Raw genomic sequence first — 18805 nt, forward strand, 5'->3', positions numbered from 1 at the left:
CAGCAAATTTGACTTTTCAGAGAATAATACAATGGACCACAGATCAAAAAAGTGCATGTAGTTTTTTTTTTTTTTGCGTCACCCAGAGAACATTTTTTGGAATTAAGTGGTTATTTCCACTGCCAGGCGAAGGGTCCCACACCTCAGCTGAGCACAGACAGACCTCTGAGAACTTGTGAGGTTAAGAGTCTGTTAGGGTTCGATTAAAAGAGGAAACAGTCAGTGCTCACAGACTTGCTTGTTTCACTTTTTGTCGAAAAAAAAAAACAAAAACAGTTGAACTCTGTCAATTCTGCTTCTGTGTCGTCAAAAAGAAGATGTGAACTATATGTTTGCAACCATATCCTTTTAAAGGATTAAAGTGTGTATGACAGAAAGAGCAGCCATGATATTCAGCAATTCACCTATGAAAGGTTAATCTGATCTATGCACCTTCAACCTACATTAAAAGAACCCCAAAGTGAGTTATTTTCTTCCCCACTGCAAGCAAAACCCTCTGTCCCTCATCGATGAGGACTAACCTGCTCTTCTTCCTCCCTGCTTTGTGCACAGAACACTGATATCCTGAACACTGCGGTGCTGACGGGTAAAATGGTGTCTGTCCCTGTGAAAACTCTGGCCGTGGAGTCTGATGGCTCCGTCACTGATGTGACCAACTACACCAGCTGCAGGTCTACAGAGGACGATGTGCTCAAGGTGAGTGAATACATTCACTACTTTCATTATGTTTGAAATGGTCCTTGCAAAAAGATGTCCTTTTTAGCATCATTGAATATATCCAAATGTATTAACCATTGTATTATTGTTAACTTTTTGGAGCCTTTGGTACTGTTTGAGTTAAACTGACCCGTGACATTGTTGGGGTTATTAAAGTCACTACAGAAATAAATAAAAAAAATACAGAAAAATCACAATAACATATATTTTTCATCTTAATTCCAAACAATACAGACATTTCATTTAGCTATGAAATTGTCTAGAAGGTAAAAAGCCTGAGAACAGGAGCACATAGCTTCTCTGTACTTGGATTGTGATGTGGTGTGTGTGTGTGTGTGTGTGTGTGTGTGTGTGTGTGTGTGTGTGTGTGTGTGTGTGTGTGTGTGTGTGTGTGTGTGTGTGTGTGTGTGTGTTTGTGTCAAAAACATTCACTCAACAATGCATTCCAGTGCATGTGTACTTCCACTACTGTGATATGTAAACATATTAATGGTAAAAAAACAAAAAAACAAACAAACAAAAACAAAAAGTTGTCAGTATATCCATTATTATTCTTGTGGTTTATTAATGTGAGGCCTGTGAAAAGACAATATATTATTACTCAAAGTAAGTGTAATTTTTTAGCCAACTTTGTAACTCCCAAGTTTGAAGATATTAAGTCCAAACTTTAAACAGAATTTCTGTTTTCTTCTGAGTGAAAGAAGTTGGCAGCTTGATTATTTCGTATTCACTCTGTATGCAAACTTTACAGTACTTGTAAAATGTATATTTTATCAAACATTTGTTTCATATTGATTGAAGCAAATCAAATATTGATGTTAAAAAAAACGAGACATGACTAGTAATCCTCAATCTTTATCTGCGTAGAAAACAAGTTTGCTGTGTGTTTCATGTGTGTGTGTGTTTCATGTGTGTGTGTGTTTCATGATCGTATGTTTCTGTGTGTTAAATTGGTGTTTTGTGTGTGAGGAAGTCTGTTTGTGATACACTCAACAGGTCCAGTCCTTTACAATGTGTGTGTGTGTGTGTGTGTGTGTGTGTGTGTGTGTGTGTGTGTATGAGAGTGAGTGTGTTTCAAAGTATAGTGGATAACAGCAGCCTCTTCCATATGGCATTCAAGACTGAGCTCATGATCCCAGCACTCAGTCCATAAGCACAGCGGTTTGACCTTTGTGTCATGGATCCATGTCAGTTGGGCAGCAGGAGCACAGAGAGGGAAAACAAGAACTAAAAAGCAAAGACGGAGGCGGACTGTTTTTCCATTAGATGACATGGCTGTGTGTGTGTGTGTGTGTGTGAAGCCTTGTATGAGCTTAAGAGAGTGCAATTAAGCATACGAGAGAGAGAGGTCTGTAATGATTTTCTGTGTCAGTTGAGAAATGAAATCCAGTTATTATTGTGTCTCTAAAAGGTCTCATACACTTCCTGAGGTTACCACTTCACCAACTAAATGATTTTCAATTGTTCTTTTTATGTTGTCAATTTTTATTTCTATTCCAGGACATTTCTGGACAGATCCAACAGGGGAAGTATCCCTAAAAGTCTTGACCACATTGAAATCATGGGAAAAAACTCTTCACAATCTGGTCCCCCTCAACAATTTCCTCAAAGTTCAACTTGACTTACCTCGGAAGTCATTCCTCCCCTTTTCATTTTCCTCTATTTTTCCACCTCGCTCCCTCCGCCGCCCCTCTTTCCAGTGCTTCACTCTATTCTCCAGTCTAGTGCCCTCCAATTACCTCTGTGGAGCCACTGGTTTCTTAAGATAAGTGAAGCGGCGGTGGAGATAGGCCTCCAATCTTAAATAAAACACAGCAACCGCTGTGTCTCACCTCATTGCTCTGACTGGTGGGGACTGCAGTGCTCCCACCTGCAGCACGGCTCCACAGGAAGAAGTCAAGCTGATTTATATTCTGCACCCGTTTCATAAAGACTGCAGCCTTGAATTTACATGACATAAACGGAAACATTGTGCAAAGCCACGGCTAGACTTTCCAAGTCGAGTAAAATGAATTTAAAGTGTATGTCTGTGTGGTTTTAGCTTATTTGAATTGATGCTTCTCTTCTCCCTACTCCTCTCTTTGTCAGGACTTACAAAACTTTCAGATTCATTTTCTATTGAGCTTTTAACGGCGACAGCTCAGAACCAACTCTCGTACAGTTATTTGAAGTGAATCTAAACTTTGAAGGTCATGAATACGTTTCTATTCCCATAACAGCTGAACAGAAGGAAAGAAAGCCATCATGCTCAGTTTTTTTTTTTGCTCCATAATCAAACCAAGGATATTTCCCATGTGCCCTTCATTCACCTTTCCTCTTTGCCGTCTCTTTGATTGTTTCTTGTCCAGGTGTCAGAGCGATGTGATTATGTCTATGTAAATGGGAAAGAGAAAAGAGGGAAGACTACGATGATGCTCAACTTCACATACGGATTCCTGAGCGCCCAGCTGGAGATGAGCGTCTGGATGCCCCGCCTGCCCCTGCAAATTAATGTCGCGGACCCCGAGCTCAGCCAGATAAAGGGCTGGAGGGTCCCTGTTACTACAGGAAACAGAAGGTAGGGCTAAACCAGTCATCCCTTCACTATTAGCTGTTGCCCCATCCATGTAGTCATCTACACAACGCCAACATTAAAACATTTAGAAGTTGATGCAATTCCTTTTGCAACTTTTGAGTCAAAGGTATTGCACGTTGCTGCCTTTTTCCAATTTACAGAATTTGAGATAATCCATGATACTGTCTGAGACTTATTTGCTGGTCTGAACCGCTAAAGGCACCGCTCCCTGTCGCATCAATTTAAAGTTGATCTGTTGTCAGAGAATGAAGTGTTGATTCCCTGCATCCAGTTTTTAATAATTTTCCTTTTTTAATCTTTAGACTGGGGGGGAACAAATCATTCAGTCAAAAAAAGTTAGTACCTACAAGTTAGGTGGAATGAGTTCACAGCTCTGGTCGAAGTATCAGTGAATATATGATTGAATCTTCAAATGACGTTTTTTTCAAGTTGTTGTTTCCTAATTAACACATTACTGGCATATTTGACCCTGGGAGCGGACATTGCAATTAGAAAGCATCAGTGGTAAAATGTGCACTGAATTAACCATAAAAGAGATCAAAGTGCATCTCTATGAGGCTCTTACAAATGTGGATTTAGTTGTACACTACTATCAGTCATACTGTAGAAACATCATATCTGGGTTTTCTGCATGAGTGGAATAGGGTCCGTAGATCCACCACAGTTGCCCTGCAGATAAAGGTTAGTAGGATTTCACTCAATACTTACAGTAAAGTCATTACTTTAAATTCAATACCAGTGATAAATGGCTGTCTGATGGACTGTTTTCAATTTTTCTTCTGTTGGGCGTCATTTACCCCAAACATTCAATACACACACACACACACACACACACACACACACACACGTTTACATAAACAGATATTAGGTCAGATGTGGTGACTGAAATGGCCAGTACCAACTCAGGAAAAAAGTACTTTATTATCTGTGCCATGTACCTCCAGTAGTTGTAATATTATACATATAGTGAACAGATTTACAGGGATTTCACAGAGGAATACAGACAGGTTTAGTTTATTATCAAAAACTTAAAAGGTCATATTATCGTCATTTTCAACCAGTTTCAGAAAGTCTCACAGCTCCTCAAAACATGTCTGGGAAGTTTTTATCATGCCCTTAAACCCCTCTATTTCAGCCCTGCATAGAACAGGCTGTTAAACGATAACAGCATGTTCGATAGCGTATAGCTGTTGTTAATAAGCAGTCTGGCAACCCCAGATAAAGCCCTTATGGGTCATCTGCGAATTTATAAAACCATTAAGTAAAAGTAATTATTGAGACTCATTATCAAATAAATGACAAACAAGCTGTTAGAAATAACCTGGAATGGGTGCAGATACAGTATTAACAACCTCCATGAGTTTGAAAAAGTGATGTCACACTCACAATATTCAAGCAGCATCTCTATCACATGCTAACTTCTCACCTTAGGCTATATAATAATGATGTTTATTTGGACTGTAGCTCTTGACAGAAGCTCTCTGCCTGCCGTGTGAAAAACATATCCAGCAGCCCTCCAGCACACCTGCAGTGCAGTGTGCGGCAGACCAGCTGGGCTTATGATAATTATATGATTATTGCCGAGGGGTTTAAGGATGGTTTATTGTGGCTTAACCACGATCACATTCAAATAAACCGGTCAACTGTGTAAACCTTGTTAATTTGGCCTCAATTAATTTAGAAGAAGAGATCACTCAGTAAATGTTTTAGGCCTCTATGTCATCAACAACAACTCTGCTGCTCTCCATTTTTTTTAAATTTGTTTTTAAATTTATCATCTTACTGTTGGCCAAAAGGGAAACAATGTCAAGCAAAGGTTAACAGCATGACTTTTTAGTACTGTTGCTCAAATTGTCAAATAAAAGTAGGGACATTTGTAAGCTCCCAGACCCAGTCCTGAGATTTGCAAGATTTTCCTCTAAACTCTCCCAAAATAGCCATTAAATGCAAGAAAAGCTAATAATTCAGTTGATAAGTCTTCCTTCAAACAGTAGGCTATTCAAGGAATAAAAAGTCTCTTTAATTCATGATTACTGCTTCTGTGTCAGGGGGAGGAATAAGGAGAAATGAATGTCTACAATTTGACAAAGGGCCATCGTCCCAAAAATTTAGACATTGCTTAAAGCTTATGCTCAGTTGTTCAGCACCCTGTTAGCTTAGTTTAGCTTTACATAAAGCCTAGCTGGAAAGGCCAAGCTGGAACTGTCCTAAAAGCAAGAAACAGCATTATCTGATGGACTATTTGGCCATTTTTTAATTTGTTTGGTTTAACAAAAAATATGTCACATTATAATTAGTAGGTTTCAGAGTTGTTGGTTGGCAGTTAATGTTACTCCACACATCTTGCCATCATGCTACACTATGCATACTGCCCACTGACTGCAGTCATATTCAGTTTGAACATGGCAGCAAACATAATCTAACTCTCTCTTAGCAGGCAAAAAAAAAAAAAAGTTTCCTGATGTTATGAGGTGAGGCCCCTGCTGAAGAAGAGCAATTTAGATTTTAATGATTTTAATAATTTTAGACCAGTATCTAACTTACCATTTTTAAGCAAAATTTTAGAAAAACTTGTTCTTATTCAGTTGAATGATTTTATTAACTCACATAATGTCCTGGAGAAATTTCAGTCTGGTTTTAGGGTAAACCACAGCGCCGAGACGGCCCTTTTAAAGATTTTAAATGATTTTAGATTAAATTATGATTCACAGAAGCTGACAGTGTTGATTCTACTGGATCTGAGCGCCGCCTTCGACACAGTAGATCACACTGTCCTTTTAACCCGTTTGCAGCACATCGGCCTGTCCGGTGCTGTTCACAAATGGTTTACCTCCTATCTCACAGACAGGACATTCATGGTAAGTCTAGATACTTGCTCCTCTAAGGTCCATAAAGTCACATGTGGTGTGCCCCAGGGTTCGATTTTAGGCCCAGTGCTTTTTAACTTGTATATGCTACCTCTAGGCAGTGTCATCAGGAGACATGGAGTCAGCTTTCACAGCTACGCAGATGATACACAGTTGTACATCTCCATGTCTCCTGATGACACAAGGCCAATGGATGCACTTTTTAACTGCATTTTAGACATCAAATCCTGGATGGCAGATAACTTTCTCCAGCTTAACCAGGACAAAACTGAAGTTTTAGTCCTCGGTCCTGAGGCTCAGAGAGAGAAACTTTTACCCAAATTACAGGCACTATCTTTTTATCCATCCACACAGGTGAAAAACCTGGGGGTGATTTTAGACTCTGAGCTGACCTTTATTCCACACATCAAGAACATCACCAAAATAGGTTTTTATCATTTAAAGAACATAGCCAGAGTCCGCCCCATTCTCTCTCGGGCCAACACGGAGACGCTAATGCATGCTTTTATCACCAGTCGTATCGACTACTGTAACGCCCTGCTCTCTGGTCTTCCTAAAAAGAATATTTCATGCCTACAACTCCTACAAAATTCAGCAGCTCGTGTCCTGACGAAGACCAGAGGGCGGGCTCACATTACTCCGGTTTTAGAATCACTGCATTGGCTCCCCGTGTCTTTCAGGATCGATTTTAAGGTTCTTTTAATGGTTTTTAAGTGTATTAATGGTCTTGGGCCTTCTTATCTGTCAGAATTGCTTTTACCATATGAGCCTTCGCGGTCCCTGCGCTCCTCCGGCAGAGGTCTTTTAGTCATCCCAAAAGTCAGGACACACACCCACGGCGAGGCATCCTTCAGTTTTTACGGCCCTCGCCTCTGGAACAGCCTGCCGGAGGACCTCAGGGCCGCAGAGAACGCTCATATTTTTAAGAGCAGGCTCAAGACCCACCTTTTTAGTCTAGCTTTTAAATAATATTTATTCATTTTATCTGTTATGATTTTAGCATTTTATGTTTACTTATATCTTACCATCATTCTATTGGTTTTAGCTTTATTCAGTTTACTGTTTGGCCTCATTTTAAAAGTTTTATGTATTTTACGTCTCTTGCCAGTGTTTCCTCCGAGGGAGCCCTCTGTGTCGGGAGCGGTGGAGGGCTGTGGCTGCCTGGGCGCCGTCCTGCGGTGTCTGGGTGGAGGTCAGGGGTCCCGGCCCCGCCTCCCCTGGGCACCCTGTGATGGTGCCCCTGATGGCCGCGGCCGATCTGCCGCTCTCGATGCAGACGGCTCCTCTTTGGCGTTTACTTACCTGGTTCATCCGTACTCAGCCTTCTGTCCATATCATTGATGCTGGTGTGTGTGCATGTGTGTGTATGGGTTTAGGTCTGCGCATGTGTGTTGGAGCGTGGGGTGACTGTGAGTATGACTGTGAGTGTGATACTGTCTGTATGCATGGGGGATGGGGGGAGGGTGGGAATGATTTTAATGTGATTTTAATGTGATGTTAACATGTAAAGCACTTTGTGCTACTTTTAAAAGTATGAAAAGCGCTTTATAAATAAAGTTTGATTTGATTTGATTTGATATTCACCAAACTGTTTGTTAAGTGTGCAATTTCTTGTCTCGGTTATTTTTTGGTGTGTCAGGTCCACATGGGACAGCGACGAAGAGGAGGAAATGAGGAAGGGCAGGGGTTGCATGCTGCAGTACCAACACTCTACACTCTGGGTGCAAACACATTTCATTGCCCAGGCCAATGCTGAGATATTGCCTGACCTACTAACTGGGGTGGAGCCTGTTGAATACTTCCTGGGACCTGATTGGAAGGTAAGTTTCTCATATAAAATGACACAGCAAGTAGGTTTAGGTTACACTGTACCAACTTTCAGTCCATGTTAACATTCCTTGACCTAAATACAGGCATTTTAATGTCAAAAAGTAACATAAGCTAACTGGACGGCAGAAATAAGCATTTGGTACGGATTGAGTATGATTATGTAAAACATTTTTGTCTTTTATGATTGACAGGTAGATGTGACCAATCTTGTTCGCAATTCTGTAAAAGTAACAGACCCTGAAGTAGCCAAAGTGCAGGATGGGATAGTGCTGCAGGGACGGGCTGTGGGCACCACTGCTATCCAGGTGAGCCATGATGCTACGTGTAGGTGTTTGTGCTTGTGTTTGGGTGGTTTTATGCAATCATCATATATCTCCATTTGCAGTTTAGATGAGATTTTTATCTTGTTTCAGGTGGTGTCCCCTCTGACGTCTGCGGTCCTGGCGGAGAGGAGCATCACAGTGGTGGATGATAAAGTGAGTGTGACGGAGTTGGGGGTACAGTTGGTTTCTGGACTCTCTTTGTCCCTGCAGCTCAGCCCGGGGAGCAACAGGGCCATCGTCGCCACGGCAACAACACGGGAGATGATCACACAGCTCAAACAGGTAAGTGACTGGAAAATTGTAACATCCAGAGCACAAAGAGTGGTACTTTGCAGTTTGTGATGGTACTTGTGTCCTTATGGCGTTTAGTCTAAAACGTAACGTTATGAGTCTCGTGACAAAAATGTGCAAAGGACCAGTCAGTCGACAGAATGTGACAATCATTTGGTTTGAACAAAAACAACAAAACAAAGCACTTTAGTTTACTTTAGTAAACCACGGAGTTCACCCTTTAAATCACCCTTAAATCAGTAAAACTAGGTTTTCGCTTTGCCATGTCATGTACATCAACACATAAAACGCTGCAGCCAGGTTGCCGACTGTGTCCAAGAAGAGGGAGCAAATCACTTCTGTCATCCCTTCACTGGTTCCCAGTACGCTGCAGAAACAATTTTAAGGTTGTGTGGTTGGTTTTTAAAATCCCTGAATTGCCTGTCTCCCCTGTACATGAGCAACCTCCTTAGCCCTTACGCCTCATCTAGGCACCTTAGGTCGTCCAGCGTGGGCCTCCTGGCTGGCCCTTTCTCATGGCTCAAGCTCAAAGGTGATCTTGCCTTTCCGGTCAAAGGCCCTCAGCTGTTGAACTGCATTTATTTTTTCATGAGGTCTGCCACCTCTTTTGACTCTAAGTGCCACCTTGTATCATATTTTTGATGATACGTTATAATTTGAGCCCTTTGGTCCTTCTTTTTTTAAAAGTGCTTTATAAATTAACGTGACTTGACATTTTGCAAAATATTTTAAATGATCAAGTAAGAATAAAAAAACTAATCGTTACCTTTAACGTACTGTCACAGTCCTTATTTCTATTGAACGACAACGACTTGGCCATTTGGCGAAAATGGCTTTATCCAAGCTGCATGACAATCACGTTTGTTTCTTAAATAAGATCTTAAGGACAGATTCAAGTAATCACTTAGGATTCATCTCTGCAGATTTGATCAACATTGAATTTGTTGTATTGGTTTCAGCTTCAATGTCTGTAAAAACAGTTTACTTGGACTTGGGCTTTCAAATGCTGATGTGTTCATAATCATCTTGCCCTCTAAACAATTTAATTTGTACAAAACTTTTCTTCCCCATCAGGCAGATTTGGTAACACAGAACAGATATACCAACAGATATTTAGGAAGAAGGTCCCTCTGCTGCAGCAGCTTAAGTGCACTGCCTTTCCTCTGGATTTAATGTTAGTGTTCTGTTCTGTGCGTGATGCAGGAAACGCTTACAGTAGAGATCCAATTTGAGGGGTCAGAGCATTTCGAGTGAGATGCATCTGTACAAATCCAATTGGAATTGCATTTAGAGACCTCCCAAAATAGCTTTGAACATGTTTTGGGGAAAAGCCTTTTTTTCTCCCCTTTCTTGCGATCCAGACTTCCTTAAAATCAGTATTTATATAATGTGGATTTTTTTCTAAAATGGTATTTTGGTTGGTAAAACAAGGTCTGTTTCCCTTTATTTCTCACACCTTTGAAACTCTGATCCATCTCCTCGAGGCCACCTGTCAGTGTCAGACTCACAGACAAGATTGAATCACAGCTTACGTAAGAGAGAAAAAAACAAATCCTTAATTCTGATTGCTATATCCTGCGATAACATATCAAGACCTCCTGTGGTGTGGTAAGCTGTATCTACTCCACTGTTTAGTGATTTGTTTTACCAAATAAACATTTCCTCTCTTCTATTGAGCTGCGTTCTATACTTCACGAAATATGCATTTTCGCATGCACTTGTGTACTATTCTCCTGGTCATTTTAAATTAACATGCAGGTATTCGATAAATACATTCACAATTATATCTATGAGGATGCAATTCAAGGGGATTTTTTAACACAATATTAAGCAGAGAATTATACAAAAACATTTATTGTGTGAAGCCAACTTAGCCCATCGGCCAGGCAGATGTCAATAAAATGTGGTCACAACTACACAGTCCTAAGAATATGTCTAAACAACAAAACAATGTCCTACAACGTGTCATCTTATTCCTTCCTTAGAAGATGTATACAGAATGTATAATACTTGAATTTCCCTCAGGATCAATAAAGTTTCTATCTATCTATCTATCTATCTATTCAATCAGCTTATATTATAGAGCACTTTTTATACATTAAAACATGTAATACAAAGTGCTGAACATTAAAAGTGTTGCAGTGAGAGACACATATTTGCACGAAAAATAAAAATACACACATACTCACACACATGGAGACAAGCTTGTAGTATGGAGCGATCTAATATATGAAATCTAAGAGACAATGGAGTGTGAGTAGTCTGCCGACATTGTTGTAGGTGTCATTTTTATCCAATTAATCCATTAGAATTACAAGCAACAGCAAGCTTTCTTAAAAGCCCTTGTGTTATTGTGAGAGAGTAAGAGTTTATTTTTTAGGAACATTGTGACATTAGGACAACTTTATTGCATGCTGTGCATACAGTAGGTATCAGCACAAACAGATCCAGTGTTTGGCAAGACGTCTGAAAAGAGCACATCGTTGGTAGAGTAATCCATTTAATGAAACCTTCAGTTTGATTTGTTAGGTTACATTTCATAAAAATGATTAAAGGGAAGGTAGGAAGTGTCTTCCAGAGATATGATGCAACTTGGAATAAAAACAGGGACATAGAGGGAAATGTCAGCAGCTCATAGTTGGAGATGGATTTAATTTGTAATGAATCTTATTTCTGATCCTTGATTAATTTGCCATGCTTTTCATCAGCATTTCTCTTGTATCTACAAGTTCCCAACACGCTCATTTCTATGCAGCCAAGTTCTGAAACTTTACTACTTCTTGTGGTAAACTCTTCTTGGGATTTTAAGATACAACAAAAAAAAATTAAATTGCTTACAAATATAATGCCGTAAGTGCACTTACATAATTATTACTTACATTACATTACAAAGTTTTAAAATGGCTTCAGTGCTGGTACAGTCTGTAATCCCCTTGAGATGTATTTCATTCTGTATATTTGAAGCAACCCAACAGCTGAGTTGTCAAATTAAAAAAAAATAAAAATCATTTGAATGCTTAACATATTGAGAATCTTTTACCACGTTGCACCACTATGTTCAATATTTTATCCAAATCCCAAGCAGGTGTGAGGCTTTTTCCCCCCCCATCACTATAGTTCCTCTGAGAAAAGAACACTTTTTCAATTAATTCCTTGTTGAGTGGGTTAAGAATTCTGTTATGTAAAAAATGTCATTTATCCTTGAGGATAATCATAGAAAAAAAAATAGTATCTCTTCTCAAGTTTTCTATCCTCCTGTACTAAGGTGATAACAAGATCTCCCTATAACCCTTTTTAAAATCGAAGAACATAATCGGGACATTTTGCATCCATCAGCATTACTTTACACGTTTTATTTTGAAATCAATTCTTTGGCAGGTATTGAATTGAGACACTCATAAGGGTTAGTGATATTGAGATTTGGTCAGGGCTATAGACTTTTAGAAAAAAAACTATCTGTGATCCCACCGTTTTCAAATACAAATCTCAACATATAAAAAGGCATAAAAAGCCCCAAAATAAACCTTAAAAAAACACAGCAACACAAGCATGTATCTAACCATTACATACTGTATTAAGGCAAATAAAAACACAGTAAAACATTTAATAACCTTTAAGTTGATAGGATACACATGTGGGGTTGCACATGAACGATCCTATAACTCGAAAAACAGAGGCTATAAGTTTTGCGTCAGCTTAGCACCTCAAAAGAGACGGAAAACTGTCTTGTGTAAGTAGATAACAAAACTTTTCCACTCTCAATTTCCGTTTTCTTCAGTGACGTTAAATTGTCCCTGCACAGGGAGCAGAGAGCTTTATGTAGATGTTTTGAATCATAGAATTGGCTATTGACGTTCCGTGAACTGAAGGGTGTAATCGTATTTGTGTTTCCTTTTTGCCTCTCTGTATGAGGACTCGTCGTGTTCACAGCCCCGACCGTCATCTGCAGCTACCGTGCTGTGTGAGAGAGTGGAAGAGGCACACAGGGTGCCCAGATTATCAGTTTGAAAGCTCACTTGCACATTTAGCCACGGCAGCTTGCTCCATTAAAACCAGCTCTCTGACACAAGCGTGGTGCAGCAATTAGACCTTCCACACAGCAGCTGGAATGGCAGCTCGTGTAACCTACGGTATACTGTCACTACTGCTGCTGCCCCTGTCAATAAAAAAAAAAAATAACTGTTAGAACCATGCCAGTGCAGATGACCTGCTAATTGTGTGGCTCATAGCCGACTGTTAATGTTCTGCTCAGAGTGATTCATAATGAGTACAAATCCAATATATGGGTTAGGGGGGTTAGGGCTATGGCCCAGGAGCTCACTTTAGCAACAGGAAGTAGGTCATTGTGCAATAATGTGATTGAAATGGCTAATACAGCAGTCCTACAATGACCTGTGATGTTTATTATACCCTCTTTATCCATTTTGGTTACATTTTATTTCACACTAATACTGAGAACTATGACACAATTGTTCATCCTACTGAGTTTAATCAGAAAGTGATTAGCGATGGCAATTTAGTGTTAATAACAATCATGGGATTGTAGCTCTTATTGCAGGCAGGGGAGATATTGATTTGCTGCATGTGTTCTGTTTTTAATGCTCAATTATCATGTGCTTTTTTTTAGCTTTGATTCTTTCTGTTCTTCTGTTTTTTGTTGTTGTTTTAGGAGGCAGTAGTCAGCTGCTGGATTCAGTTCAGCGATGGTACTGTCGCCCCTCTGGAGCTATTTGACCGTAGTATCTACACTCTGACAGTCTCTACCCCAGATGAAGCAGTAGCCACAGTCCGCCGCACTCCCCAGTCCACGTTTGTAGTTGCGCAAGGTGAAGGGGATGGCCGAGGGGCAGTGGTTCGAGTGGAGTTGAGGATCTGTGAGGAATGCCAGAAGTCCAAGAGAAAGAGCAAGTTGGCAGTGGGCAGCGGGCTCTTTGGGATCAACTTCCAGAGTGGCAGCAGAGTCGTATCACCAGGAGGTGATGGAGGAAGTAGTAACGGGGTTGGTATTGATGGAAATAAAGGTTTTAATGGCGGTGCATTAGAAATGATTGGTGAGCTCAAAACAACAGTGACATCACAGCGCGCAATCACAGGAATTGAAAAGTGGTTGTTCAGAAGCACTGCAGCACCGGCTCAACAAAGAACCGGCCTGGTGGAAATGACCACATCAACCACAGTTTCACCAAGAAATATGAAACCACATGTCGTTTGGATAGGAACTACAACCAGAGCTACAAGAAGTTCCACATTTGCTTTCAATCCCTCAACTACAACTACAACCAAACCCGCTTTAAATACACCTCTGAGCACTTTCAGACCCATTGTTCCAACTGTGGGTTTGGTCAGTAAAGGAGAAGGGCAGAAGAAAAGCTTTGGAAACATGCTTGACAACCCCAATTCACCCCCCAACAAAGACATCCCTAAAGCCGACAGAACACCCAAGAAGGAAACCCCTCCTAAACCAAGAAGTCCCAAAGTTATTGAGAGTGACTTGATTAGGACATTCAAAGCCATGTCAGACTTGGAAATCTGCTTGTACACCTTGGTTGGGGTCTCCTGTATAGCTATTTTGGCGTTCCTGCTGAACTGCCTTTCATATAGCCTCTGTTTCCGCAACCATAAAACGCCTATCCAGGCAGGTCTGACACCCCTTGGAGTCCCAAAAGATCACAAGCATGACTGGGTTTGGCTGGGGACTACCAATCAAGCCGCCCCCCACCCTCCATGCGCCCCAGCTCAAGTGTCCACACTTAAACGTGAGCCTCATCATCCTCTGGAGCCGCGTCATTCTGTTGACTCCATCGGCCACACACGAACCCTGCCTCCTGTGAGCACTACCAATGTCCCCGAACGAACTGCAACCCTCGGCCGCAGCAGGTCCAGCTCTCAGCAGCAATTCCAGAAAAAAGCAATCGACCCCATGCCGAATCGCTCGGCCACCTTATTGGCTCGACCCCATCGCTGCGAGCCGCTTCATTCCCCAACCAGTAAGCGTAACCAGGTCCAGTTCACCACCTTCACCACGCTGGACATCAAGCACTTGGCTGCACTGAAGAAGAATGGTGTGGACTTAAACTGGGCCAACCAGCAGGCCCAGCAAACTCCAGCTCCAGAGGCGCCCCTGACACCTTTGCCTGACATGCCTTGGCCTGTAGTCAAACCTCTAGGAGAACCTCAGTGAGCTCACTGGAGTATTTGAGAGAGCAATAGAGCAAATAAGTGTACATACACATCATTTAATGGCAAAGAATGTCTAAAGAATTTTTTTTTTAAAAATAAAATATGAATTACTTTTATTCATTGATTTAAAATTAATGACATTTTATATTAAATAAGTTTGTGCTTGGTTGAAGCTTGTAAATAAAAAACGTTATGCTGTACCAATCAAGGGAAACATAAAAACTACATTGCGTATGTGATGTTGTAAATAGACATATATCTATACTTTAACTTGTTTCTACATTTCTAACTCTTATAACAAACAGATTTTCTCAACCTTTTACTTTTATATTATTCTTGCACCCGTAGGAACGGCTCCATATATTTCTTGTTGTCAGGGTACATGCAGTACGTGAGGGATTATTTTGTGCAAGTAATTCTATTCTTTTCCAGCCTTTTGTACCTTTTTTTTTTTTTCTCTGATTCCTCCTAAGATTAACCTGAGGAGTCTGTGCAATTTGTCAGAGAATATGCAACATTTATTACTTGTAAGTTATTGTGGAGCTATCTGTCACTTTTGGGCTCATAGGATATGTATTCATAACAAATGCATGCTATGCAAATATAGTCTGTGCAGAGTTCAGTTGAGTGCAAGTGGACCTTGTGTCTGAGTTCTTTAACAGTGCGAGCTTGGGCGTCAGGATTTTCCTTAGGGCCCTGCTCTACGATCTGTAAAAAAAAAAAAAAAAAAAAAAAAAATGTACTCCGCATTTCTTGACAGAGAGCAATACATATTCAGCTCTGAGATTTTTTATGTGCGAATGAAACGGGATGATGCCTTTTTCCTGTAACATCCTCTCATTTTTAAACCAAAATGTGTATTTCCTTTAAAATTCCTACAATAAAGAACTAATGGATAACGTTGTTATTGTTGCAATCCAATGTAATTCAGTGATTGTTTTTAGGCCTTTGAAATCATGAAGAATCATTCACATGAAAGCAGCACAGTCAATGGGTTGGATTAAAGGCTAAAGCTCTGCGAGGTCTCAGGGGGATTTAATTATGTTTAATCACTGTTCGATGTGATTTAAGGCTGATGTCATTCACCGAAATATCATACAGGCAGCAATGAATTGTTTGCCAATGTTCGGGAGCTAAGCTGCTGCAGAAAATAACTGTTACACAGAGAAAGTGATTCTCATCTTGGGTTTTTCTGACGATGTCCCAAAAGAATTACAAGCATGTTATCAATGTTCAAGGCGAACGTACGATAACTCATGCCTTATTTGTCTGTTCTTCTTCTTCTCCATCCCCCTGCCTGGGTTCTCTAAGGCGACCTACGCTACACCTCTCAAAATTACATTCTAGGGAGCTGTGATGTATAAACAGCCTCCCCCAGCTTAAAGAAACCCAGATGATGTGATGCTTTGCACCTCAGGAATTGGCAGCTGTGGATATGAAGGCGAGCCTTGTCAATCCCGTGCTGCATAATAGCATCAGGTGGATTTAGAGGCTTGATAAAAGCGATTTTAATAACTTTCTTTCAAATGCTCTACCTGCGGGGGACCAGAGGGTTTTTTTTGTGTGTGTGTATCCTTCAGGTCGATTTATCTGTCCAGCAGCTGCAGGAAAAGTAAACAAACTCCCCTCGGAGATAAGCAGTGATTCAAAGCTGTCTCTGTGGTACATCATGGCGCAGCATCTATTGAGGCCCAGTATATCATTCAGGACCACAAATGCTCACAAACTCAAAAGTCCTGACTTTACTGATTTAAATATAAGAGGTTCAAGGTTTGACAAAATATGTAAGTAACAAAATATGTCTTTATGTGCTTTCCCACTGATATCCCAAAGCTTTTCTGAGCAAGTTTTCTTCACTCTATTTATCTCCCACAGTAAATAAAGGTTTTAGGTCAAACACAACTATGCAAGCTTTGGATGAACAAGCAGTTTGGTTTGAGTGGTTTGGAAAACAGCATATTGAGGAAGGTGAGCGGCAAAAATGATTTCTGGTAATAATCCACAGCAATACAATACATGACCACAGACAGCACAGCAAGTGATCATGTAGAGAAGTCTGTATGTTATACACAGCATGATAATGTCTTACAAACAACAAGATAGGAGTAGAGGCCGTCAGTATTATTACAGAAGATCTCTAATCTCGAGCATCAGCTTCCCTATTGACAGATTTAAGGGATTGGGGTCATTGTGTGGAAGGATTATTTTGCGCTCCTGATAAAGTAGGCCAAAAGAGACAAGGTCACTTATTTCACAAAGCTTTTTCCCCACAGGTTAACACATGGTCATAAATGGAGACAGGTGTTTGTTGAAAGGTGTTGGATAAAAAGGTGACGTGAAAATGGACTTGGTGTTACATGCGGCTTGAATGGGTTAATGAGATTTTTTTTTTTTAAAAGACACCATAAAGCAGATAAGCAGGCACAGATAGAGAAAAGACGACAGGCGCAGGGAGAAGTCGTGAGAAGAATTCAGAGATGAGACATCTCAGTCTTGGAAAGGTGCTCAGACTCTATGGCAGCTCATTAAGACAAAGCACCTCGTGCTTCACCGCAACACTCGTTGCTTTCCTTGCTTGTCAGTACAGTGTATATGCACCTGAAGCGCATCTTGAGATAATGTCAATGAATTTTGCAAAGAAGAGCACACGACAAAGAAAGGAAAATGTCTGTGTTAATGAGACAAACGGAGAGCTTTGTCTCAACAAAAGAAGAAATCCCTTTAAAAGGACCAAAGAGGCACGTCACTTCATTTGAAGTGTGTAGACAATAGACGTGCAAGTTTAGTGACATTATTTTATCTCTGTGTGTAAGGATACAAAATACATCATTATAACTGTGAATGTTTAATGGAATTGTAAAATGTAAGGGGAGGAAAGAGGTTGGGGATAAAACATTACTCAAGAGACAGACTGGGACGCAGGGTGAGTCATTGCTGCATGACTGTCCGCGCCTCAGAAATGATTTGAATTTGTAAATGATCCCTGTCTCAATTTTTTTTCTGAAGGTGAATACATTAAAGAGAAAGGAAATCTAGTTTCTTTACTAAATTCTACACTGAGCAAAATCCTTTTGTGAATTTGCTTTGTTAAATACGGGCCTTGGAGCCTGGTCATTTTAATAGTTTTAAATGTATGGGGGCAATTTTGATTTCTTAAAAAAAAAGATGCTGATTTAACATTAACAAATGGTATGAAAGAAGCCATGCTGGGCTTTCTCTGAGTCTATTTTTAGACGCAGCAGCGGCCTGAGCTCAATGCTTACGTCAGATTTCTACATGACAAGACTAACATTGATAGTAGACGTCAAGCAGTTGTTTACCATTTGGCAGGGACAAAAACATCAGGGTAATGAGAATATGCTATATATCTACAGATAGTATTGGATAAAAGGTGAAGGCTCAATGTAGTAAGTACAATTTATTCAGATGTGATGCCTATACCCACATTTCATGTTCCCTGAGATGGCTAGAAGAAGAAAGGAGTAACTAAATAAAATAAAACCCAGGGAAAAGATACGGAGGAACTAAATATGAGTGAAGTTTAAAAGGATTTATTAACAAAGTAAAGAAAAATGTACAACCCAAAACAAGCTTCTTCCACAAAACAAAAGCCAACCTAACCTAAGAAAAGTTCAAAATAACGGGCAAAATACAAAGGCAAAGTTTGATTATCCCGGGTAAGAAGGAAACCACTTTCAAAAGGACTGAAAACCCTGAAGTTACCGCTCGCTAACACCAAATCCTTTTTCATAGTACAGACCCCAGTAAGGCTTCAACAAAAAAAACACTCCTTCCACAGAAAGAGTACACTGAACAGAAGCTCTGCTTGTCAACTGGCAACGCTGACAAACTTTCAGCCACAGTAGCAGCTCAACACCTGCAACATTTGCAATGAGAGAAGGAAACCTCCCTAATGGGGCCCCACCTGACATGTATTACTCCTTTGAAAATCACTGAAGGAAGATGAACTATGTGTCTGGGAGTGAAGAAAGAAAGAAGGAGAGTGTCTGGAGTTGCCCAGA

The 18805-nt window shown here is 40.4% G+C and overlaps 1 protein-coding gene across 1 annotated transcript in view; it reads left to right on the forward strand.

The window, feature by feature from the left end:
• Positions 1-15674, forward strand: part of LOC306837055 (transmembrane protein 132D-like) — a 35484-nt gene extending 19810 nt beyond the window's left edge. The window contains exons 5-10 of the mRNA XM_079364534.1: positions 553-696; positions 3066-3274; positions 7799-7979; positions 8181-8294; positions 8403-8594; positions 13273-15674. Of these exons, the coding sequence (XP_079220660.1) occupies positions 553-696; positions 3066-3274; positions 7799-7979; positions 8181-8294; positions 8403-8594; positions 13273-14784 (2352 nt within the window). The 3' untranslated portion in view covers positions 14785-15674. The remainder of the gene's footprint in view (positions 1-552; positions 697-3065; positions 3275-7798; positions 7980-8180; positions 8295-8402; positions 8595-13272) is intronic.
• Positions 15675-18805: the final 3131 nt, after the last annotated feature.

The sequence above is a fragment of the Symphodus melops genome (genome assembly GCF_947650265.1).
Source record: "Symphodus melops genome assembly, chromosome: 16".
Classification (NCBI taxonomy): Eukaryota; Metazoa; Chordata; class Actinopteri; order Labriformes; family Labridae; genus Symphodus; species Symphodus melops.